Source organism: Centropristis striata, chromosome 2 (genome assembly GCF_030273125.1).
Source record: "Centropristis striata isolate RG_2023a ecotype Rhode Island chromosome 2, C.striata_1.0, whole genome shotgun sequence".
Classification (NCBI taxonomy): Eukaryota; Metazoa; Chordata; class Actinopteri; order Perciformes; family Serranidae; genus Centropristis; species Centropristis striata.
The window spans coordinates 34892335-34918698 of NC_081518.1; the positions used below are offsets into that span (position 1 = coordinate 34892335).

Here is a 26364-nt window from a genome sequence, read left to right on the forward strand (position 1 = left end):
TAATCTATAGTAGCAAGGACATTTTTGATACTATGACATTAGAGCAACAACACACTCAAAGAGTAAAGATACATATATAAATAAATAAATAAATAAATAAATAAATAAATAACCAAACCATGACCTCCAGAACTGGGTTTACCTTGACAGACATTTTTCTTCAGCTGCACAGCGGAGAGAATACATGTGGGCTCTCTGGATATATGTGGAAGCCTGGACATAGTTGGGATCAGGAACCAGGTCGGGCAAACCTGAAATGACAGACAGACTGCTCACACTATGTTGTCATTTGGCTGCTTTAAATAACACACAACCTTGTTTCAAGGAGTAAAAGTAATTTTCTCACAGATCACACAAATGCTGCTCCAAGCACTGACAACAAAAGAGTTGTTTAAACTGGTAAACTACATTTATAGCAGTGCTATTTCCAGTGTGCAGTGTGATTTCCAACAGATCTTCATTCCTAATTCCTTGATTTTTAAAACAACAGAGTCGTTGTTGAATAATGTTGAATCTCTACATTTTTCAACCATGACATGTTGAATATGAACATTTCTGAACCGCTGCGACTTGTTCTCATGTACTCCTTTTGGACCAACGTGAACCTAGTTCTTTTGCTTGGCTGGTGCTGGTGCTTGTGAACCGTCACGTAACCAGTTTGCATTTCCACAGACTCGAGAGCCACGTCATTACCTCACTGTATACTTCTGTATATGTCTCTGCTCTGAGAAGTACAATAACAACAATGACAGATTACATCGTCTCTTCACAAATGTTGCTCCTGGCTTTGTGTGTCAAACACGACCGGTACAACACATTTGTTCTGCTTGTCTTGAATGCTATGGACGGCAATTATGTTGTTATTAACACTGAACGTAAGATGTTAATGTTAGCCTTTGATGTAAGCTAACGTGAGCCTGCTAACGCTAACCCACTAATGCTAACCCGCTAACGCGAACCCCTCATCAATCACATTGCAGATAAACAAATTAAATTAAATTAATGATACACATTTTAATTGGTCTTGTAAGTCACGTCTCCATCCCCTGGTTGGTGTTGCTCTGGAAAAAGTTTTCCAAGCCAAGAGTCGGTTCTTTGGCTGTCGAAAAGAGGAACTGGATCAAGATTAGGCACCAACTCTGAACCGGCCCTGGAACTGCCTTGGTTGAAAAGGAGTAATTGTGACTCACAACACCAAATATAAAGAGTTGTTCCTAACACTGTTTTAAACACTTGAAAACACTTTGGTTCGGGTTGGGTAAAAAAACCTAACAAAAACTTAAAAACATACAAAAACATGCTGCTGACATAATTACTATGGCCACTAGAGGCCGCTGCTCAACAAGCTGGCTAATACAGACCTACATGGATGTTTAATGGGTGAGGGCGGTGTGGAGATTTTGTTTTCCAGTGATTGGTAATCTGTGACAGATCATCTTTTGATCTCTTTAAATTCCAGCCCTTCCAATCACTGCCAGCAAGCACTCCAGAAACAGAGGAACTTCTGTATATTTGTCATCAACATTTTATTACCTGGTATACACAGGGGTGCTGATCAGAGGATATGATGGGCAAAAATGCAGCGACAGGACCCACAGTTCAAGACTGGGTCACTCCAGAGAGTGCCTTTGGCCACTAATTACTGCACATTCCAGATTATTATCATGGTTTTCTAATGAGACACTTTTGCTCCATAGGCCTGTCAGACAGGGGTGAGTTTGGGGTGAGAGAGCACAGCGTTGAAAAGGGGAACTTTTTTCATAGCCATACTATCTTGCCTTCTATCTGATCTTGCATCTGCACTAATCTTAGTACGAACATGTTCCTTCATCTTAACCTTTAATAGGGTAAATGTAGGATGACGAGTCATATCTGTTGGGGATTAGGCTAAACTTGGAAATATCTGAGCTACAGTATCACAGGAGGGCTTGTGTTTCCCATACTTTAGATTCTGCAAACAAGTGACAGAGATGAAGAGATGCAGCAAGGCATAGGTGCACAGAGAGAGCCAGGCACAGATACAGACAGGGAGAATGTGCGTGCGAGGGCAAAAACAACATTGATCTCACACCACTGCTGTTTTTAAAGTGGGCCACTGACCAAATCTGTCAGAAAACCAGAGGAACAAATAAAAAAAGCAGGCCTGACTTGTCAGAGTGAATGTCCCATTCCCAGTAAATGCCATGCCAGTAAGGGTCTCTGGCATATCTTATCACCACTCTCTGTTTAGCTCACAAAGGCCAGACATGCTTTAACGTGAGCTTGTTCAAGCAACTGAAAGTCAAACCATCTGACCTCCAATCCTGGAAGCGGTAATACGGTCACAAAAAGCATGTACAACCTTTAATTTGTGTTGCAGCAAGCTTGAACCGCAGAGAGGAAAATAGATGATGAAATAATGCTTTTGATATTGGATTAACATGACGAGCTTTTGTTGTGGTTTGTTTATGCAAACCACATTGGGAGTTTTCTATTTTCTATTTGCCCAGTTTAACACCCCCATGAGTCCCCACTCCCCAGCTGCAAGTTTAAATAAGGGCTTTGCTTTTGTGGGCATTGTGTAAACATCCTATATGACTGCTCCTTCCGAGGCAGATGTAAAGGACAGGAGGAAGCTTCCGGGGGTAGACCATGTAAAAACTGTAAGACCAGTGTGAAACGCGGAGGTTTTTCCAACAGCATTCTCAACCCCATTTTTTTCCTTCTCACCCTAGGAAGGCTTTGTTCTCTGCCTCCTAATCTTTTGAAATGTGAAATTGGGTCTCTTTCAGAGGGATAAAGTGTATTGAGAAGCCAAAGCTGATCAGCTCTCAACAGCATGTGACAAAGCCACACATTACAGTCTAAGTGGGGCAGGGAGAAAAGAAACTGAATCTTGCCATGTTTTTTATTCCATCTAATACAGCATAATAAAAGACATGAGGGCTCCATCGCTCGATACTCCTGTTTTAAGCTATAGGCCGTTAGCTGCAGGGGGCTGACAGAAGGGATTACTTGAAATTCATTAAGGTCATTTTAAAAAGAAAAATGAAAAATCACGACAGCGTTTGATGATTAAGTATAAAGTATATTTCAGCTTCTTATGCCAGGTAGTTTATCTCTCTATGTTCTCTTGTAATTACAGCTTCTCTATTTTCATGATTAACTATTTTACTTTTGGTGATCAGTTAATATATTACAAATTAATTTCAGAAAAAGTGAGATGCTCAAATCTTTTCTATTACTTTGAAGTTATCATGTTTAAGCTAATGAGTGAAATAACTGCAGCTCTGCCCAGCTGCTACTTAATGAATCAATCTCACACAGTCTAATTATTCTCACCTATGACTGCTTGTGGTGTTGTCAGGGAATATGAGTGCAAGAGAGAGTGAGATAAAGTGACAATGGGTAAAGTGGGGACAATATGGAAACTATTTTTCCCAATCATTGCCTTTAAACTTAAATACAAAACCACAACATTGCAGCTTTCAAAAACTACACTCAATGAGTGCATGGCTACACCAGGACTGCATAGTGATTCAGCAACTGGGTTTGAGAAGTGCCAACACTGAGTAAACTGCCCATGTGAATGGATTTCAGTCATCCCCTTGAATTTGTTCTCAAATTGAACTCATTGTCAGAATCTGTTCTTTGTCAGTTTGCCTGATAACACACTGTGGGGATTTCTCAGTGGGAGAAAAAGAGAATGGACAAAGGCTGAGATTCAGGAGCTCACCCTCTATTTCTTCAACCTCTGTACTGTATTAGGACTGGTGTCGTGAGCCTCATGTCAAGTGGAAGTGTCTTCAAGTCATTGCACCATTACAAACTCTATGTTAAAGAGTATATCAACATCGGCCCTATTTTCCCACATTTTGTGTTAATGTTACTACTGGGGACAATAGTTTTTCAAAATTGGTTTAGTATTTAGTGAGATCGCTGCAGTCAACAGCCATGAAACAGGCTGCAATATAATAGCTTGGGAAAATTGCACACCATCAATGTATTTAAGCTATGTATGTCAGCCAAAATTGCTTGTTTTTGCCAGAGAGAGACTCAGATTGTTATCTTTAAGTGTCTGACATTATGGAAAGATTGTGAGATGAAACGAAAAACATTTTCAATAAAATCAGTAGTTTGTGTTTGGGCATTTTCCAAATTTTCCAACTAAATGTTGAGCAACACATCGAGCAGCTTTTATCAACTACCTTTGTTGGATACCGTCAGGCTGAAGTTGTTGCCAGTTGTGCCACAAATGGATCCAAACACTCAGGTCCAAACACTGCACTTTGCAGACCATTAGTTCTGCAGCAACCATTTTACCAGGATTACTACTGCCAGCCAAAGAGGAGAAGAAATTCTATACTTAAACGCTTTTTTTTTTTCGAAAGAAACATAGCGAGGGTACTGTTAGAGGCTAAAATGTTTGTCAGTCCAAAAGAAAGCCTGGCGGGAGAACGGCGAAACATTATAAAACATCTATATAGATTAAATACAATTATGGCTGCAGCGCCCTCCCTCCATAATGGACCGATTTCCAAAACTGTTGTCTCCATTAGTCATTAGACACTAAACATAAAACAGTAGGGTCCACATTGAAATATACCAAAGTTCCCTTTTAAAGCCAAGGTGGTGCTCCAATTTTGCATAATGGCATAAGGATCTCTTTTCCTAACACTTTGAGCACACAGTACATGCAGTGTGCTGTGCTGTGCTGTGCTGTGCTATATTGTTGCTCTCTTTATACCAAACACTGCTACTGCTGCCAACCCCTTGTTGCTTTGGCTGTCGGTCAAGCCCATTTCACTGTATATATGATCCTGGAAACAACTTGTCTTTCGAACCATTTGACAATTAAAAGCAATGAGTGGAAAGCGGTTCTGCACTGAAACTTGTTTCTTGGCCTTAATCTTAATTATTGCCATTACATGTACACTTTGGCTGCTCATGGTAATGTTCACCAGCTTGTCCACCCACGGCAAGTCTTTTTGCACTTAGTTGTGTTTTTATACTCTGACCGCATTGCCTGATATGATGGAATAATTAAAATTTTGTGAATGTATATATATATATATATATATATATATATATATATACACATTTAATTGATATATCAGTGTATCATATGTACTTTTCTGCTTCTGTTGGGACACAATATTGTCTTTAAATAAAAAAATTAATATTCTTAATAAATATTCTTGTCTGCTGACTTAAGTTTTAAGTAAATTTTAGACTTGTAGATCACAACAGTTATTACGTTACTGTAACAGCTTAATGCTTTGCCATGAAACAGTGCAATAAAAATGTCAGCTTTTCAACAGCTCCCAATGGCTGAATCTTTATCACAATGATTACTGGGAGCACTAAGGCATCTGCACACATGTTGCCTTTTTGTGCTGTAGAAATGGCTCCCAGCACTAGAGAGGCTAATGAATGATGGTTTCAAGGCACACGGCACATTAGAGAGACCACCGCAGTAAGTAAGGCATATCATTGAGTAAAACAAAAGGTAAATCTGCGTTATTAAGAGTCTGAGAATCTCGTTGGAGGTCCTCATCTCCTCCTAGCTCAGACCAGACACAGCCTCTGGCAGTCAGGGGCATGAGAAAAATTTCACATGTTGCAGGCATTTAGCTAAGTCATTTTTTTCCCTTAGCATTAACAATAAGCTCAAGAAAAAAAAATCTTCCTTGGTACAGATATAGGTCATGAAAACATTGTTTTTAAAGCCATGGTACTGCATGTTTTGACAGTCATTCTTCTCCCAAGAACTCTGACTAAATATTTCTTTGATTTCCTGTAGCTGAAGCAACAGACCCCATGTGTTAGAGGGACTTTCCATGCTCTCCCTCCCCCTCAGGGAGTGGTAAAGTACTCTATCCCCCTCCCTTGTTTCCCCCATTCTGTCCTCAAGCTCAGGAGGCAGCCACAGCCCACCAACACCCCCTGTCACCAGACCCCCCTATGAGGTAACTACCACCATTACCCAACTCTACACGCCGCATGAACCAGACTACTTTCGTGGAGCACAGAACTCCACACACAAAAACACAGTGGTTCTTGTGTCTGCTCTCTGTGCATTGGCAGGGCTTGCTCAACACCTGGTTTCAATAACCATACAAGTGGGAAAAGATGAACCTTGTGTCCACTTTGCTTTGTTTGTAAATTGAAAAACAGGCTGAATTTTAAGCAGCTGTTTCATTCTGATTACCTTAGATATCTGACAAACATGAAAAAGGACACTGGAAAAAACATGATTGTGTCCTTGAGGGGGTTGGGGCTGTACAACATATGTCCAGCAATGATAGGAATCAAATCAAAGAGAGACTTACTTTTGTGTGAAGTGAACATGTTCCCTGCTTTTACTGAAAATCTTTTAAGATGCCTTAGAATTTTCTTGAATATTTTTTTCCCCTACCTGTGTCTCACAGCCTCCAAGATAAAAGATACATTGTTTTAATTCACAAAACCCCAAACAAAAAGATTACCATACCTCTCTGTTCTGGTCGGTACACACTCCCGACATTAATGCTGGGGTTCTCGAGGCCGGAGTTTGGAGAATTTCTTCCTGGTTGGATGGGCTGCTGGAAAGGAGGCTGGGGTCTTCCAAATGGAGGAAACTGCTCATACTGAGGGCTCCTGACTGGTGTTTGAATAGCTGCTCCTGTCCTGTCCACCATCACTGGAACTGCCTGGTTGGGATCAGGTGCAGGGACAGCAGGAGCGGTCTCCCCGTTGAAGAGACTGTGGGTGTATCTGTGGTCCAGACCATCTGTTAATGGCGGTTGGGCAGCACGTGCAGGCACCACAGGATTGGGCGCATAGCCATAAGACTGGTAGTAACGGTAGCTATCTTCAGTGAAATCAGAGGGAGAGCCTGGGAGCACTGGGGCCAGACCACCTCCGTACCCTCCTCCAGGGTACGCCTGTCCAGCACCAAACCCTCCACCAGCATACCCTCCACCGGTGAATCCTCCACCGCCATATCCCCCACCGGGAACAGGCTGAAAAGGTGGCTCATAGCTCCTGACTGGCCCTTCTATAAAACTGGGGTCATAAGGTACTGGTTGGAAAGGAGGCTGTTGAGGAAATGGGTTCTGTTGGTAGGATGGTATATTATAAGAGGATGAAGAAAATGATGACGATGATGATGAGGATGAAGAGCCAGTGGATGGCCTAAAGCGAGTGCTAGAGGATCCTTGGAACTGGCTACCCCCCGTGCTGCCTGCAGTTTGCCTCCAGTTATCAGGCACTTGGCCAAAGCCAAAAGGATGCCTCGCCTGCCCACGGACAGTCTCAGAGGATCCTCTTGATGGAGCCTGTCGGCGGACATTCCCTCCTTGTGGTCTACGAGAAGATCGTGCACTAGAGTCTGCAACAACCACCCTGGCAGCTCTGTCCCGGGCCCCTGTCCCCGCAGGAACATATTCAGCTCCGCTGTTTAGCAGGCTAAACAGCCTACCATTGTTCTCCCACTGAATCACCTGCCTCCAAGGGGTGGCAGAGCTGTCCTGCCCCTGGCCCCGACTCTGGCTCTGCCCCTGAGTCTGTGTGGCAACCTGAGCCTGCCCCAAGCTCAGCAGGACGAATACCAAACATGCCACAACATCAGGCAACATACTGGCTCCAAAGACGCCACAGCTCACCACAAAGGAAAAAATCCCTCCAGTCCACCAGCAGCTCAAACTCAAACCACCTGTAGCTCTGTCAATAAAACATGTGTATCCTCTTCCCGCGGGTACAGCTTTGGTGTGAGTGTTGAGACAGATGCAGGGTTGAAAAGTAAGCCTGTTGTTGAGAGCATCTGCAGGTCTTCAATGCCAGCAGCAGAGGGGGTCGAATGAGCATTCAGGAGCAATCACACCCGGGAGAGTGAAAGTGGGCTTCAGAAAACCCACTGGTGGTGTAAGCGACTGTTAGTGCTATGAGAATATGTCCTGACTTCTTGTTGGTCTGCTGGCTTGCCTGCCAGTAGACTGAGCATTGCTCTGTGCCTTCTGGAAAAAAGTATGTGTGCACTGCACGACTGCAAGCTTCTATTTGCCTGATTGCTTACAATGGGCTGTGAAAAAATCTCAAACTTTTTTTAAGGAGAGGTCCCACATGGCCCTAGTGCTAGTGATGTTTCCTGGCCTGCAGCAGCCAGGGCTCCATGAGGCTTCCAGAGTCAACATTACCATCTGCAAAGGCATTCAGACATATAACATCTCATTTTCAAGGGCTTTGCTTTCTCTTCTTATCCTGTGCAGAACACACATAGATAGGGGGCCATGGTCTTGCCTTTCCACAGGTATTTCAAAGGATTTTCTTGTTTTTGGTTTGCCTTTAATACTTTTTAAATGACAATAACCAAGTGCAGATGGGAAATTAATTAATACCTAATTGGTAGCTGGGCACCACAGTGATGCAGTATAAACATCAGCCGATCCTATTGTAAAACATTTTACAGAACAATGTCCATGTACAGTAGGGCAGCTTTTGATCAAACAATAAGCAGTAAATGAGGATATACTGTCTGGTTGTGTGTAATAGGACCTCATATGAATAACTACGTAACGTCTCTACAACACAATCCTCTATTCATGCAGCGGGTATGTTAGGAGATGTGGTCTGTATCCTCCACCCTTAGAAATATCAAAGTGAGGTCAATTAGGAAACTGTTCAAAACCCTCCTCCCTACACACACACACACACACACACACACACACCACCCTTCTCCACCCCTCTTTCCCCTTGCTGCTTGTAGAACATTGAATGCACCAAAGACATGCAAACATGCAGATTTTCCCAGCAAGACAACACTGTGTGTGCTGTTGTCTGTGAATACTATCAAAGCACTGTTGCACTCTGAGACCCTCATTTACACAAATGTTCTGAGAGACAAGTCATTAGTAAACATTCATGTGGGATTTGAAACAGCTTGGTTAGTGCTTGCCCCGATAGAGTGAGTGCATGCAGACAGAATCAGATTTCCCCTCCGTTATCAAAGTCAGCAGTTGCAAGGTATTTTCCTTGGCATGGCTTGCATGGAATATGGCCACAATGCGCCTCAGACCAACGAAAGGACAACATTCCTCCAGGGCTGTAAGCAGTCAACATTCACATTGCCTTCCTGAAACGTGATCCAGGAAAACAACCTGATGCACACATGCTGATTTCAATTTACGTCCTCTCAAACAAATAGGGAAACGAACAAGAGAAGCGGCATCATGATCATTCCTGCACAATGGAGTGAGAAGTCTACAGGGAAAATGGTTGGCCACGGGAGTGCAGCAGACTGCATCAATATGGATATGACATCATTACTATAGTCAAGTTTGTTCTTGTAAAATCGTTTTTTGAGTCACTGCATGCCAGCATGAGCAAACAGCTCATGTCTGCAGACCGAGATGCAATATATATACTATATAATGTAATATATATATATAATATATACTGCTCCAAAAAATAAAGGGAACACTTGAACAACATAATGTAACTCCAAGTCAATCACACTTCTGTGAAATAAAATTGTCCACTTAAGAAGCAACACTGATTGATAGAGATGGTCTGATCAGGTTTTTTGGGAACGATACGATACCGATACGATTACTGATGAGAACCGATCGATCACGTGGGACGATATTAATATTTATCTTTTACCCCCCCCCCCCCCCCCCAATTCATCCACTCATGCACAGGCCTATAGTCTTTCAGTTATGTTAACCTTGTAATCATTTATTTACTAGATACTACTAGATTACCTAGATTGACCTTTATGTATTGCATAGCAGTAACTTTTGTATTCCTTCATAGCAGCAGTGGCACTGTGGAAAACAATATGCCAAAATGGCCTCTATATGGCAGTCAAGAACAGACAAGAGCTTCATGTTGAAAGTTAAGTCATTTATTGATACTATCCATTTTAAATTGCTGTATTTCTCACCGCGGGGGTTGTAGGACTGTGTGCTCTCTATTGTTGTTTGCAGGAGAGCCCGTGGGGTCGGCGTTTTTTTATTCTTTTCGATCGTCTGTTTCAGGAAATCGTTGTGTTCTTTTGTGTGAAATGACTTCAAGTGCCTAATTAAATTTGTCATGTTGAAACCGGTTGGGTTGTTCCCCCCACAAGGCACTAAACGCTTGCATAAATTGCAGCTAGCGTGTGTGACATCGGACTCACTCACTTCGAAAAAGTTCCATATCGCAGACATGTTGTTGGTGTGTGTCGGAGCATGCAGGCTGCGTGACCACAAAACAACACTTCTTCTTCGTTTTAAAGCGGCAGCGTTTCGGTGCACTACCGGAATGTACATCACAATGAGATCGGATCGGTGATTTTAACCTTTGATCTGATTTTTCGTTTGATTGTTTGCTGTGGTGTCAGTGTAGTGTCCAGAGCATGGAGGCGCTACCAGGAGACAGGCCAGTACATCAGGAGACATGGAGGAGGCCGTAGGAGGGCAACAACCCAGCAGCAAGACCGCTACCTCCGCCTTTGTGCAAGGAGGAACAGGAGGAGCACTGCCAGAGCCCTGCAAAATGACCTCCAGCAGGCCACAAATGGTGGGGGTTGTTCTTACAGCCCAACACCGTGCAGGACGTTTGGCATTTGCCAGAGAACACCAATATTGGCAAATTGGCCACTGGCGCCCCGTGCTCTTCACAGAGGAAAGCAGGTTCCCACTGAGTACATGTGACAGACATGAGTTTTGAGACACCATGGAGAACGTTCTGCTGCCTGCAACATCCTCCAGCATGATCGGTTTGGTAATGGGTCAGTAATGTGGGGTGACATTTCTTTGGGGGGCCGCACAGCCCTCCATGTGCTAGCCTGACTGCCATTAGGTACCGAGATGAGATCCCATTGTGAGACCATCCACCAACGCTACATTGCACCACAGACTGTCCAGGAGTTGGCAGATGCTCTAGTCCAGGTCTGGGAGGACATCCCTCAGGAGACCATGCGCCACCTCATCAGAAGCACGTGGAGGCCACACACACTACTGAGCCTCATTTTGACTTGTTTTAAGGACATTACATCAACGTTGGATCAGCCTGTAGTGTGTTTTTCCATTTTAATTTTAAGTGTGACTCCAAATCCAGACATCCGTGAGTTAATACATTTGATTTCCATTGATAATTTTTGTGTGATTTTGTTGTCAGCACATTTAACTATGAAAAGAACAAAGTATTTAATAATAATATTTCATTCATTCATATCTAGAATGTGTTATTTTTAGTGTTCCCTTTATTTTTTTGAGCAGTATATATATATATATATATATAAATAAATACTACTGCTGACAGACTCCAGTCCAAAAACAGTTAATAACAGTAATCTAGCAGCTGACCCTCATTAATGAAAAAGTACATGGACCCATGGTCAATGTATTTTTTAACACAGGAACAGAATGAGACAGTAGTCATTTTTCTGGGACTGGGATGTGACAGGAATGTTTAGTTACTCCATCGTGGGTTTGGGACAGGTCAGAGGATTTGTGTGGAAGTGGAATGTGACAGGAAAGTGTCCCATTATGCTTGCAGCTTGGCTAACTTATGAAATGCATTCTACTCATGCAAAATACTAAGTTAAAGTTAAATTTGCTGTGCAGGAAAATTATCAGATCAGATTGCAATACAAATTTCCTGGAGGTCAACCAGGACACTTTTATGCCTGTACACCTACATGCCATTTTACCATCAAATCAAATAAATCAATCAAAATTATTATATTTATCCCAGAGGGGAAGTTCTTCTCCTTCATTTTGTAAATCCAATTCATTTTTCATTTTGAAATCCAAGGTTTGTTACTAGCCTCAGTACACCACCACCAGCATCTATTCTTTTTCGTCATCTATTTTTTACTAGCCCCTTACAGTCTGTGTCAAACTTTTTGCTGTGATACCTTATGATACATTAAAGTGCCACAAAATGGAGATATTCCTTGAGGAAGGACAGTGTCACACTCCCAGCACACACTGTCCCACTTTGTTTGATGCTTTTTAAAGTCAGTATTCTTTCCATCGTTTGGATCTGTCTTGTTTTCACCTCTTTTGCCTGCATTTGTATTACATCCCCTTCTATTTTTTTTTGTTATATTAAGCTTGAGGGTTTTTCTCCTAATTACAGATTGATCCCAGGGGATTTTCTTTAGAGACAGAAATTGCTGCTTTAAAGAGGAAGACCAACAGAGAGCCTCAGAATGCCTTGAAATCCTTTCACTGAAACATTCCACAGAGATTAGTCTATGTTGTGAGGCAAGGTTGGTTGTTTTTGTGTGACTGCTGTGTGCATCTCCTGTCTGCTGGAAACACCATGTACTCTGTGAAGTTCGGTGAAAGAACGCATTGATCTGAGTGACTATGCAGCACAGGAGGAAAGCCCAGGGAGTAGGCATCCTGCTGAGAGCAACCTTTAGCTGCACAGAATCAGAGCTGGGGATGCTCTTATATACTTACAACTACATTTATCCTCTGAGTCAAGATTGTAGATAGAAGTTATCATGTGTGATGTTACAACAAAGTTATCACTGTTTTGAGTCCGGTATTTAGGACAATAACATAATACAAGCAATGTATTATCTTTCAAACCAGACTGTGTCCTGGTTATATGTCCTAAAGGAGAAGTTGAGCAGGATTGCCTTAAAAAAGAAAAACAGTCTTGTGATCAAACTGACAAAGGTTTTCACTGATAACTGATGTTTTTTATTTTTATTTTGGGACAGATACCACTTTTCTCTCAAAAGAGATGCCTGTTCTCTGTGGAAGCAAGTTTTGCACAGAGCAGATTTCATGCAAATTTTGACAGCTGACAACACAACATCAAATAGAGATCTTATAATTACTGAAAGAAATATCTGTCTTATGAGAAATCTTTAAACTTTGCAGCTGTCGGATGTTGCAAGAAATGCGTTTTGCAATATGTGATCCTTCCTTGTTCCAAAGGGGAAATTGTCTGATATACAAAATGAAAGATTGATGAACATACAGAAAAACGGCAAAAGTTAAATCATCTGTAGAACAGCTTCTATCCTCTATTTGTGTTCTGGGATTTAGAATGGAACAATGCAGCTACGCTTCAGCAAACATGTTGTTCAAAAATGAGACTTCTGTGATGGCTAAGTTTGTGCATACAATGTCAGACATGATGATAAACCACTTCCTGAAGTCGGCTAGGAATTTGACACATTCAGCATTTTGTTGTCCTACAGCTTTCCTTCCCATCTGTAATCTGCTGGAGAAACATTAAAAGATTGCTGTGGCTGCATTTTCTGTGGAACATTTCCAGCTATTTTGCAAAGATTTTTGGGGGGTCATGGCGAGGATTCTCTTTTATTATTATCACATCCAAACACGAAGGAATATGCCGATGTTGTTTAGGAGCATTGATTTAATCGGTCATGTATGTGTTAAAATAGGTCAGTTAAATTATTCAAGCGCGGCTGTGGTAAAATGAGTTTTTCAGTGCAGTGAAAGCAGTAAATATAACAATACAGCAGACATCTAGTTCAATGACTTGTGGCACTATATCTAAGCTATAAACCATAAACATAGACACAAACAGAGACCCAGGCTAGTTGAAAAACAAACTGTATCCGCAGTTTGACCCTGTTGACTCCAGAGGAACACATCAGATCTGTTTTCTTTCATCTGTTTTACTCTACACTGTCTCTAATATTAACTAATTACTTCCATTCACAATCCTAACTTCCACTTCACCATGGCGGAGACAACAGCTGAGGTTGCGAGCACATTTGGTCATACTGTTAGAGCAGTCAGCCTTTGAAGTACCCACCTGCTTTCCATTAATTTCATTTTCATTCAAGGAGAGTCATCAGGCACCTGCACTCTGTTCTTGGCTCAGTATCAGATACCAGGAGACAGACGCGATAAAAAAGCCTTCAATCATAAGATAATTTAAATATTTTTCCCCTTCATAGCACAACATCAAAATGAACCTTCCTTTTAAGAGAAAATGATTATTTGTTTCACCTTAAGTGCACAAAGTGTTGTTTTTCTTGGATTTTTTATTTTTCTTGGAGCATATTTGTAATGTCAGTTATAGACTCAGTTATGAGGTCCTAAATGCTGCTGTGAATTTGTGTAATGAATAAAGTTTGACATTACAAGCTACAGTAAAAGCTAATAACCCTGCAGCTTGGATTAGGATCTTGTTAGACAATATCACTTGCTTCCTAGTACACAATACAGCAACATGTATCCTTTTGCATGTGCCAGGCTGAAAAGCCCTTCTGTCTTTATATGCTATTCTCATGTTTAAGTCAATTAAACTGGGCCTCTAACTCCCTCCCTACATATAACTGATAACATGTAAGCGCCAGTATTGTTCTGATTGTTCCCAGAGGAGGGTTTGTTTTGGACACAGTACTGCTGCTTATTGAGATTTTTCTGGCAATCAACTGGATCATCAAAGAGAAGTAAACGTGGATGCAGCAACACATAAAGGTGTGGAATGTGGGGGTTTTTACGCAACATTTATGCCTAAAAAAAGAGTGAAAGCTGTATATATATTCTCATATATCTCCACTATTCTCCTTAAATGGGCAATATGTTTTCTTGAAGAAAGACATTACCTACTCCGTGTATAATTAAGGCATCAAGTTAACATAACCTTTAAAATACAGTGAGCCAAGGGGGTGAGATTATTCAGTCCCTGGATGCTATTGACCTAATCGAGTGGGAATCAGGGGGCTATCTGTGTCTTTGGTGCTGATGAGTATGTTCCACTGTTCCACATAAATAAGCCAGATTTTATGAGTTATAAGCACTTTCACATCCCTCTTTACCATACAAATGTCCAGATGGACCTTTAGATGGTGGTGTGCCCTCCTCACGCATTGTGACAGAACTCAGGGGAGAAGGGGGGGAGGGTATTAATCTGCTCATCTGATCTGTCTGCTAAAGTGGGAGTTCGCGACCTGTAACCCTCGCCTCAGTTGCAAACTTCAGAGGCAGGGGCTAATTTGAGCTCGGATCCCCGACGACAGTGGCCTTTTGCACACGCAGCTCAACCTCGAGGGAAGGACACGGAGGCAACACACATTCTAAATCAGAGATTATAATGCAAACAGCCCTGTGGGGCTCACTAATGACTAAGGTGAGCCTGAGATGCAGCTTTAACTCTGCTTCGGAATATCAATTAGGTCTCTCAGGGACATGGAGATGGAAGGAAGTGACTGGCATAGTAAGCGCCTAGCGCTTGTCTGTGGGCACCTCTAGCACACGCTATGCACCACGATGACTGCCGGGAGATATCGAGCAAAAAGGGAAAAGAGGGAAAACAAAGTCAAGACAGGGTAAGGTGGTGTGGGTGGGGGCAAGTGATGCAAGAGGGAGAATTCCATTGTCATGTGCTTCACAAAAAAAGAGGAGCCTGTAAATGTGTTAGAGCAGCCTATTCAATTAGCTCCAGATATCCACAGCTGGTCCCCAGAGACTCATCTCCACAGATGTGTTGTGTGCTGTTGTCTCCACATCCCAGAGAACTAGAGAACTACCCTTCCTCTGTTCTCTCCCTCTCCCTCTCCCTCTCTCTCCCTCTCCCTCTCTCTCTCTCTCTCTCTCTCTGTCTCTCTCTCTCCCCCTCTTTGTTACATTCTCTAGACAACACAACAAGGTCCTGGTAATCAGATGCTGGCTGAGCTGGGATACAGAGCACAGAGACAGACAACACAGGCTGAATCTGAAATCATCTCACACCTCCGCTTGATATTGTTCAAGGAGAAAGAGTCATCAAAGGCCCTCCTCTTTACAGACATAAAGGCAGGAACACTCAAACACACCTACATTCAGAAAAATGTACAGAAATAATGGAAAAGCCCAGGTTCAATGGGTTTGTGAAGATGTGAAGTGAATGGTCTATTAGAGGGGCAGGGTAATGTTATCATGCCATTAGTGTGATGCAATAGGCTACCTGTGCTATGAGCGTATTAACCACTGGAACATCTTCGTAACTTTTGGAACAGTGACCTGATTTCAGATAGAAACAGATGCACATATAAGCTTCTCATTTCAAGCCTGCAACTGTTAATCTATCTTTTTTTTCTGACCGATTTATCTGCTGGCTAGCGTGCTTACAAAGAACATTACCTACACGTTGAAAATATTGTCTCCTGGTGACTTTTTAATCATTTCATCATACTTTTATTATTTAATGTTATTGTAATGTTGTTTTGACTTTTAACGTTACAAGAGAAAAGGCTAGGACAAATTGTTTAGTCCAGTTTAGTAGTCACTGTTTGGTTCAGCACAGAGGGGGGGGGGGGGGGGGGCAAATGCAAAAAAAACCCTAAATGTTTCTTTTCATTTCTCTTCATTTATTTTGACGGACCTCTTACTGGGGACTGAGGTAGCATTTTGCCCACTGGCCACTTTGGTAACTTATTTTCATTATAAAAATAAGCAGCATTTCAACCGTAAAATCACAGAACAAACACTTTCTAGTGTAACTAACTTGCATGCTAATCAGCTTGTGCTAAACTTTGATTCTGCATTAGTGCATCAATCAACACACTATATATTCTGCATGTGGCTGGGTGCACTGGACCATGACCCCTGTACCATGGCCGTATGGTATGAATACACAAGTCATTACAGCCCTAGTTGTTGTAAATTCTATACAAAAACCTGTTTACCATGTGAATGTATGTATAAAAGCTTTTTTATATTTATGTAAGTTAAATCACTATACTGTGTTCTATCAAATGTATATAAGAAGCATACAATGTATTTCCATATAAAGGATCACAGAAGATCCCTTTCTGCTCAACCGGACTGTAGTTCTTTCTACATCTGTAAAGTCTCTCCACCTTCTTTCCCCTCTCCCTCTCTCTCCCCCTCCCTCCTTACCCAGACAGAGTGATTGATCTGATACGCCATTGAGTCAGATTACATTATGCAGTTCTCACTGATAAGAGAATAGCGAAACAACTATTTTCTTTCCCCTTATCTCCTCCGAGAGGCTGTGTTTCTAAAAGGAGAACTAGCCTCCCTGGCCAGATATCATTATTCATTTTGATCCGAAGCCTTCAGTACTGATTACATTTTATAGGCTCTGAAATTTCACACCAATGGTCAGCAGTAAGACTATTGCACTCTGAAGGGAAAGAAAAAAAATCATATGAAACCAAGTTACACAAGGAGAGAATTTGCTCAGAAATGTGGAACATCTTAATCATTTCGGTCAGGTGTTGAATGTGGAGCTTCTTCCTGAAGATTCCACCTTTCAAACCTCTTCTTGTTTAAAGTCAGAGGGCTAGGATGGTAAGTTTGGGAATTTAAGATTGATCACACTCTCTCACCCTTTGGGAAGAACCCAGATTGTTATCCTGCCACACTTGAAGGCGTCTAATGTTTATTATGCATAATGATTAAGGCAAAGAAATACCACAAAACAAGCCACAACTGAGGTTATCTACTGTGTGCAGTGAAATCACTACATAATACAAAAATCTAATTTCACATTGATTTAAGACACACAATAAGAACATGTGGAATCAATCTTAAACTAATAGATGCTGGATAGTCCCAATACAATGACAGAATATCTCTGCTCCATATACTGTCAGAGGCGAATGTTAAAGTGTGTTTTTTTAAACCTTTATTTATCCTGGGAGGGCTGTGCTGAGAACATGTGCTCTGTTGCAATAACGCCCTGCTTCACAGTCACATGCAGTCATACCTAAAAGCCCCTCAGTCCAAACACAGCCTTCTACTGTCGGCCCCTGTGCAGCTTCACTGAAGGGTGCCTTGCTCCAGAGCACTATAGCTGAAGCAGGGGTGTGTAATAAATATTTCACAAACACATGCTGCCTTGGCCCAGTGGAATGGCAGAATATTTCTGTAATGTATGCTGCTATACAGGGTCAATGCCAAAGTGCTTGAGAGAAAAGAAAGAGAGTGAGAGTGCTGTGCAAACCCACTGCACAGGCCAAGCCAAAAAAACAACTGGAATATTTGCTCCGGGCTGCCTGATTTAGTGTTCTGGCATTCTGGATTAAGATGGGCAGGTTAAAACACTTCCCAGGCATTTCCTGATGATCACATAGTAGGCGGATAAATGTTGGCAGACGAACCTATGAACATGACCTGATAGAGATGATGACGTGAGGTCATGCTCTCTCCTCCCTCTCCTGCCTTCCACTGTGCAGGATCCCATGGAAGACTCTCATCTATTCATTTTCTCTAATTGAAATGGAAACTGGATTACATTAGCTAAAACGCTTGCCAAATTAGATATGTTGGGTAGTCTAAACAGTGTCAGAGAAGATTGACATTGTTTAGAAAAGTTGTGAATTTCAGGAAAGTATTAAATGATAATAGTACATGTAATGTGTTGCTAAAACCTTGTGTATGAAGTGTGGAGCTTTAAATAAAAGCTTATTGATGAGAAAGATGATGGAAATAACATGCTGGGGCTAATGGTTTAACCTGAAACCTGTGGGTCCACTAGTAATCCCAAATCAGTTATAAAGCTAGAGTGAAGAGACTGGTATCATATAAAACTAGATGGCAGGCATGTTGGGTAGGGGGTGAAAATGTAAGTTAGACTCAGTTTGGGCAATGGAAAAACTGGCATGGCTATGTTCAAAGCCATCCCCTGAACTCTCACCTCAAGATAACGAAATGCCAGCCAGTCTTCCATTTACAGATATTATGTTAATCCAATGTGGTTCTAGGCCCATCGAATTTGTCGAAAGTCAAAAGTATTTCTATAGCACATTTAACACAACATGAGCTGAACAAAGTGCTTATTCTACAGATATATGTAGAATAAAACAGGTCAACAAAGCAGTCAACAAAAATCATATGTCCAGGTGGGGGTATAGGCAATTAAAAGGTCAGATAGGTATGAAGAAGACAATATGTGAAAGTGCTTTTTAACCAAAAAAATTATATCTTAAAATTAACTCAAAAACTAAACTAACACAGAGAAACTTAAACTTAAAGCATTTTAGGGCTGTTCTATACATCCCCAGTCAGCTCATAAAGATGAAATGTCGTGCTAAAATTGAAATAGTGCAGTCCCCATTGACTGCTGCTACTAACAAAACATTACAAACTTTTAAAAGAGCTGATACAGTGCTATGACACTATAATTCAGTGCTATGATGCTCCCTAAAACCAGATTGAAAATCCTCAAAAATGTCAAATATAAACAACTTTTTCCAATATTTTGGATTAAAAGGAAGCTTGAAAATGGGCCTAAAATTAGATAATTGGTGGGAGCACCAGTAGATTTTAAAGGAGTGATGTGTGGCTTCGCCCAACAAGTTTGTTTACATGTCTAAGAGCTGCTGCAACATCTGGGGCTGCATAGCCAGGCTGGAACTGTGGGGTGGAAGAGGGCTGAGGTCCAGAATGTTATAACTGTTGTCATAACTATTTCTGGGTCCCTACAGTTTAGGGATTGCATAAATTGGGTATGACTGGGTAGGTGAGATTCTTGTGGATTCAGTGAGCCCAATTTTATTGATGTGTGAAGTAAGTCCCCATAGCAGCCTTTTCATTGTATTGAGACCATTAAAAAAGCCTGACTTTGCTGTATAAAATGCTGCTGAAACTGTACAACCACAAACTAGAGATCTAGGGCATTCAGAGGCTAGGTATATTATAAATAAAATGTTTTCTCAGCAGTTTCAAGAACACAAGTGCTTGCCATCCAATTGCTGAAAATTGCAATTTTTGTCAAGTGATCAAGAATAGGAATTTATCAATTTAGCACCAAATCTATGTAGCAAATGGTATCAACCCAAAACAACTTGTGAAATATAATTGAGCATGGGCATGGCCATCTTACACTCCACTCATATTTTTCTTGGCCCTTATATACTCTAACCTTTCAACATCTCAATAGGCACCTAAGAAGAAAACATTTGCAGATATACAAACTTAACACACAGTGCTTAGCTGCTAAAAATCTTCAAGTTTCCAGATTCCAGATGATACTGTATTTCTGCTATTTCCCCTCAAGATCCCCTTTTCCCCCTCTAAAAATTGGGTCTATGTGGGTCTCTATGGTGGCTTTTACATGGTATATGTTTCTTGCGTGTGAAATGGAATGCAACTCAACTTTCCCTTACAGCCACATCTAAACTGACAAGGAATCAACAAATGACTGCCCCCTTGTGGGTCTATTTATGGTCAAGAATACTAAGACACTAATACTCTTCACATTACATGTCATTTAGCAGACGCTTTTGTCCAAAGCGACATGTTTTCCATCAATGATTTCAACAATTTACAGAACAGAAAGGCATCCAGCAGCTTTTTTGTTAGCCAGACTTGTTACCTTAGACCTGTCAATGCACAGCTCCTCATAATCCTTTCACATATTTATTTATCTTGTTTGTGTCAACTGTAGTCACGGATGAGAAAATCCTCTTTGTTATCATGAAGATAATCTCAAATAAGCAATAGAATAACTAGCATTATTCTCACTTTAAATTCCTGATAATGCACAAGTCTTATCTGATGCTAGATAAATACATAGCACTGTTTGTATGAGGACAATAAGCTCACATTTTGCTTTTGTTGGTGAAAGATAAGCACACAGCTGTGATGAGGCGATGGCATGCAGCCTAATGTTGCTCTTTTGGGTGTGAGGGTGACTGTACACACTGAGGCCTTTTGGTGTCACTGCACCCTCTGATTTTATGTGATAGCTACTAAATATAGTTTGCAGTATATTACTGTATGTAAACACTTCAGCACAGGGACAGTCAGCTACTTTAGCACTTGTCAACACCTTTCTCTTTCTAGTTTTATTGTGTATGAGCTTCCCTTGGCAGCCATAATAGCCCTGGAATGCTGACTTGGGATCTGCTTTGCCAGACCTCTCTTCTCTTGTTAACTATGTTGAGTCCAGGTCTGAATTAAAAAGCAGTTTCAGTACTTTTTTTTTAAAGCCACGCCAGCTCTGTCAAAGTAACAAGAACAGCTTGTATGATTCACTTTAGGATGAATTATTTGTGTTTTTTGCAATTTGCATTTTAGAGCTTTTACTAAAGGAATGCTCCTGGAAAATGACAATTAAGTATATCCATTACTCGCCCTATGTTAGCTTGAATTCTTAAAAAAAAACCCAATTGCTTTTCACGTAAATGAAGAATCTCAAATGTTTTATGAATTTAAGTTAATGTTGGCTGTATGCATTCATTCATTCATTCACTCCATCACCCTGGGGGCCGGAGACGATCCCAGCTGGCATTGGGCGAGAGGCGGGTACACAACCAGACCAGACAACCATTCACAGTCTCATTCACTCCTACGGGCAATTTAGAGTGACCAAGTAAACCTAAGCTGCATGTCCATGGACTGTGGGAGGCAGCCGGAGGACCCAGTAAGAACCCCTGCTGACACAGTGAGAACATACAACTACACATAGAACATACAAAACTCCACACAGAAGAGCCGCAGGCCGGAGTCGAACCCACGACCCTCTTGCTGTGAGGCAAGAGCGCTAATCACTACACCACCCTGTAGCCCCAGGCTGCGTGCAACAATAGCAAAACTTTTTTTAAAAATCTGCTTACAAATTCTCACACAACATGTGCAACTACACTGCTACTCAGCATGCATTTTATCCAAAACGTTTGGTGTTTACTTTACAAACTTTAAGTTTTCTTCAACAATTCAAAGTAACATGGTATGTGTAAGTGATGTACAAATGACCCATTTTAAATGTTATCAGACGATTAAACAGGTGTCAGCGTTTTTTTTGTTTTGTTCTAGTGGCCTTCTCCACCTGTTATCAGCCCATTCAGCCCAACTAAAGCAGTTACGTGCAGTTAAAAGGCTGCATTTTACTTATGATTATGCCACATAACTACTCATCTAATGTTAGGGAAAAAACTTCCTGGTTTGGTGTTATAAAAGATCATTTAAACAGTAAAGGTATTTCAAGGACAAATTGTGCAGTGGAAGTGACAAAGTTACTTTGGTCACGTTCAAAACAGCGTCAACTTTTATTTTGACATGTGACATGGACGTCCATCCTCTGGGTCAAAGTCCTGGCTTTATTCAACCCATCCACCTCCTCTCCCACCTGCTGCAAGAGCAATTTTTTTTTGCACTTTACACCCATTTCTTTGTTTTCCCTTCACTTTCAAATTCTGTAACTTCCATTAAGAAGTTCATAATTACTTACAGCATGGTGCTGCTGAACAACACATGTTTATACTGCTGCCCATTCAATGAGCTGATAACGACCTACTGGCCTACCAGCAGGTGGAGCAGGCCCCTACGATGATTGCTGAAAATACCCATTCAACTGTCTGATACCATTGAAATTGGGTGAATGGTGCTAAAGATTATGATGATAAAATTGTTTCATGCAAAATCAGAATTCTTGCTGCATCTTCAGTGTGCCCTTTGCAGGAGGTGGGAATCCTTAACCAAATAATAAATATACATACAAAGGAATCAATGACAGGAACGACTTATTATTCTTGTCATGCTGCACTTCTCGGGTCTTTATCAAGCTGCAACCTCCCACCCCTATTTTCCAATATCGTACCTCTCGCCCCTTCCAGTTCAAGCGGCTGGATTCTCCTCTTCTTGCCAGATAAGCAGACTGCCCTTTCTTCACTGGGGAAATGCGAGAATAAAAATGCAGGATTGTCCTCTACGTTTAAAAAAACAACAAAAAGCAGGACCCCGGCTCCTTGTCCTGCAGCTGAAAATGTCATCCTAGCCCTGCAATAAATCACATGGGGTTGTGATGTGTTTACTTATTACAGTGAGGTGCATCGCTGTCATCCACACTCTTATTTACTCCCCTGGCCCTCTGCACGCCCCCCAAACACACTTCCATTTCTGCTATCTCACCCTCCCCCTCTTCTGCCACACCTTTCCTCTCTTTGTGTCTCTCTTCTTTATTGCAAACGTGCATCAATCCCTACATGTATATAATCCAAGCATTTTTTTAACTCACACACACACAGCACAATATTCTGTCTAAAAAAGTCCAATCTAGCAAAGACTTTCATCAGATAATAAAAAGCCTGCACCTACAATACCCCAATGAGAATTTGCTGCCATTAAGAATGGTGCAGTCAGTGTGTAAGTGTCTTAACAAATTGGCACCAGACACCAAAACCAATTCACTGTAGAGAGAGAATAAAGGCAGACTCTCTTTATCTGGAGATACAAACACTTGTTAGAGGAACACAAAACAAAATAGGTAATAATAAGCACAAAGCCACATTTTCAAGAGAGCAAACATTACGTTGTTTCACAGATCAATGTTAGTTAGAGGTGATGTCATTGAATATCAAAAAGAGTCACATAGCATCAATAGCAGACACATCTTCCTCAGTCGCTCATTAGTGTAACTGCTCTGGTTGTCCCGCGCTGCATAATGTGAAATAATAACTAGTGCTCTCTTCTGTTGAGCTGGCATTAAGCAAGGAATCCACCATCCTCTTGCATCACTGAAGGTGCTCAGTGGTCAACACTGTGCAGCTGTCAGACATGAGTGTTTCTGGCTTTGTGAATATAGCACAAGTAGTGCTCCACAAACTCTTTCCCAGGGTAAGAAAAAGACAAAAAAGTGCATTGTTCATGTAATTTCTGTTTACTCTAAAGAGGTTCCCGGGGGTTATAGTAGGGCAGCGAAAGGAGGGCGCAACATGAAAGTGGCAGGAGTTTGATAAGAGCAACAGCAGGCAATTACAGTTCAGCAGCTCACCAGAGAATTGGAGGCTGTAACCTGTTGTTGGGACAGAGCCATCACTAAATCTGTGGCGACGGACAATGCTGCCTGATCTGTTATTTGCTGTTTCTTGCTTTTACGTTCAAATTTTCACAACCCAAAATACAGGTCTGGTGTTCTCCAGTGTCTGCAAACACCATAGCAACAACAGTACACACTTTCTGTCCTATCAAGCTTTCTAGATTGCTACGATATCTGCAATTTATTTCGTCAAAATGTTTAAAGATAAAACCCAAAGTGCAATCTGTAAACATTTTCCTCTTCTACTTTAACGGTGTGTAATTTAATGGAATTTAGTCTTCCACACTCTAAGGCTCATAGTGGGATCTCTGTGTGAACAGTATGTATGAATAACACCTTCCCTCTCTGTTTGAGGTTACTATTGCCTTTGCAATTTTGTTTGGGTTTTTTTGTCCAGAATAGTGTCACCTATACCCTAAAATTAACCACATTGGTGCAATTTGGCTCTGTATATTTTGGGTTATTCTTTAGGCAATTAAATATAATTTGTATCTTTAATTATCTTAATTGTCTGTTAATTCCAGATTGTTATCAGCATTATCATGCACTTGACACTGAAACAGGAACCTGTTTCTACTTCAATCTACACAGAATTTGCCGAATCCTTCAATTTCTTTTACCTACTACCCTTTACCATCATTGTCTCTTTCTGTTCTTTCAGTTGTCAGTAAAGCATTGCACAACATTATCAACACCATGTACATATTTTTTCTTTGCAAACCCTTAATACAAAATCACATGTATTTTTTAAAGAGGACTATGTACAACCTAAAAGTATGAAAGACCATTAAAAATATACAGTAGAGTAGTCCTTTCAGCCATCTCGCTGTACCCAATTCCAAACTTTTGAAAGGCAGTGTTAGATTTTGCAAAAAGTAAATTATCCACAAAGAGGAGAGTTCTTTCTGTCATATCTTGCACAATAGGTGCAACAAAAGTTTGGCTACAAAAGCTATATCCATGGCAACTTTCAGTCATCATATACATGGGATTGGATCCCACATTTTGCTGAAAAGTTATAATAATAGTGACATGCACATCTGCAAAGCCTTGATGTTGTATGGGAGAAGAGGTCAGGGAGCCATACTTGACAACAAGCTGGTCATCCAACCACAAATATGTGTATCTGCATTCAATAATTTGTACTATGCAGGTTAAGACCTCAAGAAGCAGCTGATGGCTCCTGGGTATTTGAAGACCAGTGTGTGACTCTACAGGGTCAACATGGATTAATTGACAGCCTGCTGAAAAATTTGCAATAGTATCTGGGGTCCACATAATCTAGAGGGTGAGGTGAAAGTGAAGGGGCAGGAGAAAATAATGTTCTGCTCTCTCTAATTATGGAAACACTTTCCTTTAGGGAATTTTGTTGTGTCTGATAAGCAAAAACAAAAATATGTAATGGTTGTGCACGATCTGTGTAAGAAATTATTGTAAAACAAAACACTTGTTTAAAAAATGATTTATGTGTTTCAGGGCATTGCAATGCAGACTAAATAACAGTATGTTAATGATAAAGAGTAGGAAAACTATGTTGTGTTGTTAAATTACTGGTTTTGTTGATAATGATAAATACAGCAGTGGATGAATTAATATATGGCCACTGCAGTCATTTAAGTCATTCACTTATAAAATCCTAAACATGATAATATATAGTCTCTGAGTTTGCAGAAATTTTATATTAAGTAGGTTGTAGAGAATGAGTGAACTCATGAAATAATAGGATGCTTAACTCAGTGAGGCGCAAAAACTTCAATATGTGCAATTAAAGCAAGGCAACACTCATTTTTCAATCCAGTCATGCCTATCAAATTCATCATTCCTTTTCCCATTTTGTATATATTTCATAATTCAAGTCTTTCTACACATATATATGGAACAGATGGGTCAGCAGTTTCTATTTGTGTACTTTCCCTGTCCTATGCTTGGTGTTTCCAGATTATGATGTAGTGCTGCCAGCAGATGAGAGATTGGAGAAGTGGAGCAGGGACCTCAGCACCGCTCGATGGTTACATTGTGTGTGTCAGCAAGATACCGCGAATGCCCAGCGCACACAAACCTGTCTTTTAGACGACGCCTTGTCAAGAGGAAGGTCAGATGAATGTAGAAGGTAGACAAATTACACATCACCACTGACAAAGGAGCAGGAGAACAGCACTGTGAGTCCCAGAGCCTGGATTTGTCTCACATGACTAATGATCCCAGCCTATGCTGGATCATACATGTCATCAGTGTTCAAAAGCCTCGGATCTAGTCCCTGAAAGGACTGTTAGTTTTCCTCAGCCCCTGGCCCTTTCCCCTGGGTGGTCATTAGAGGTGGTTAAAATCCATCCACCTATCTGCCAGTAGATGGCGTGGGCGATCTGACTGTTATGCCAGAGGTAGTGGCTAAAGATGGAGGCTCTCTGCTGTCTCTGACTGTCTTCATAAGGATGTTGCTGAGTTACATAAGAGTGCAGTATCTCTCAGCAGGCTCTCCATAAGAAATTATGCGTTAGATCTCAACCCAAACTCCCTGCTTTTATTTCTTTTTGTTACTGCGCAGAGCTGTAGCAGAGAGCCACCAAAATGTATTTTTTCCCCTCCCCTCCCGAGTGATAGAGAAATCCTGCTTTGATCACTGACCTAATTAATGAAGCAATTGATGAATGT

At 41.2% G+C, this 26364-nt stretch overlaps 1 protein-coding gene across 4 annotated transcripts in view; it reads right to left on the bottom strand.

Moving 5' to 3' along the window:
* loxl1 (lysyl oxidase-like 1) overlaps window positions 1-26364 on the bottom strand; it is a 272803-nt gene that overhangs the window by 12607 nt on the left and 233832 nt on the right. For 3 of the 4 annotated variants that reach the window (XM_059349885.1, XM_059349880.1, XM_059349873.1), the window contains one exon: window positions 143-251. In XM_059349885.1, coding sequence (XP_059205868.1) covers window positions 143-186 — 44 coding nt within the window. In that variant the 5' untranslated portion in view covers window positions 187-251. Of the gene's footprint in view, window positions 1-142; window positions 252-6472; window positions 7599-26364 lie in introns of those variants that run through there. The other variant, XM_059349865.1, reaches the window with a different exon arrangement.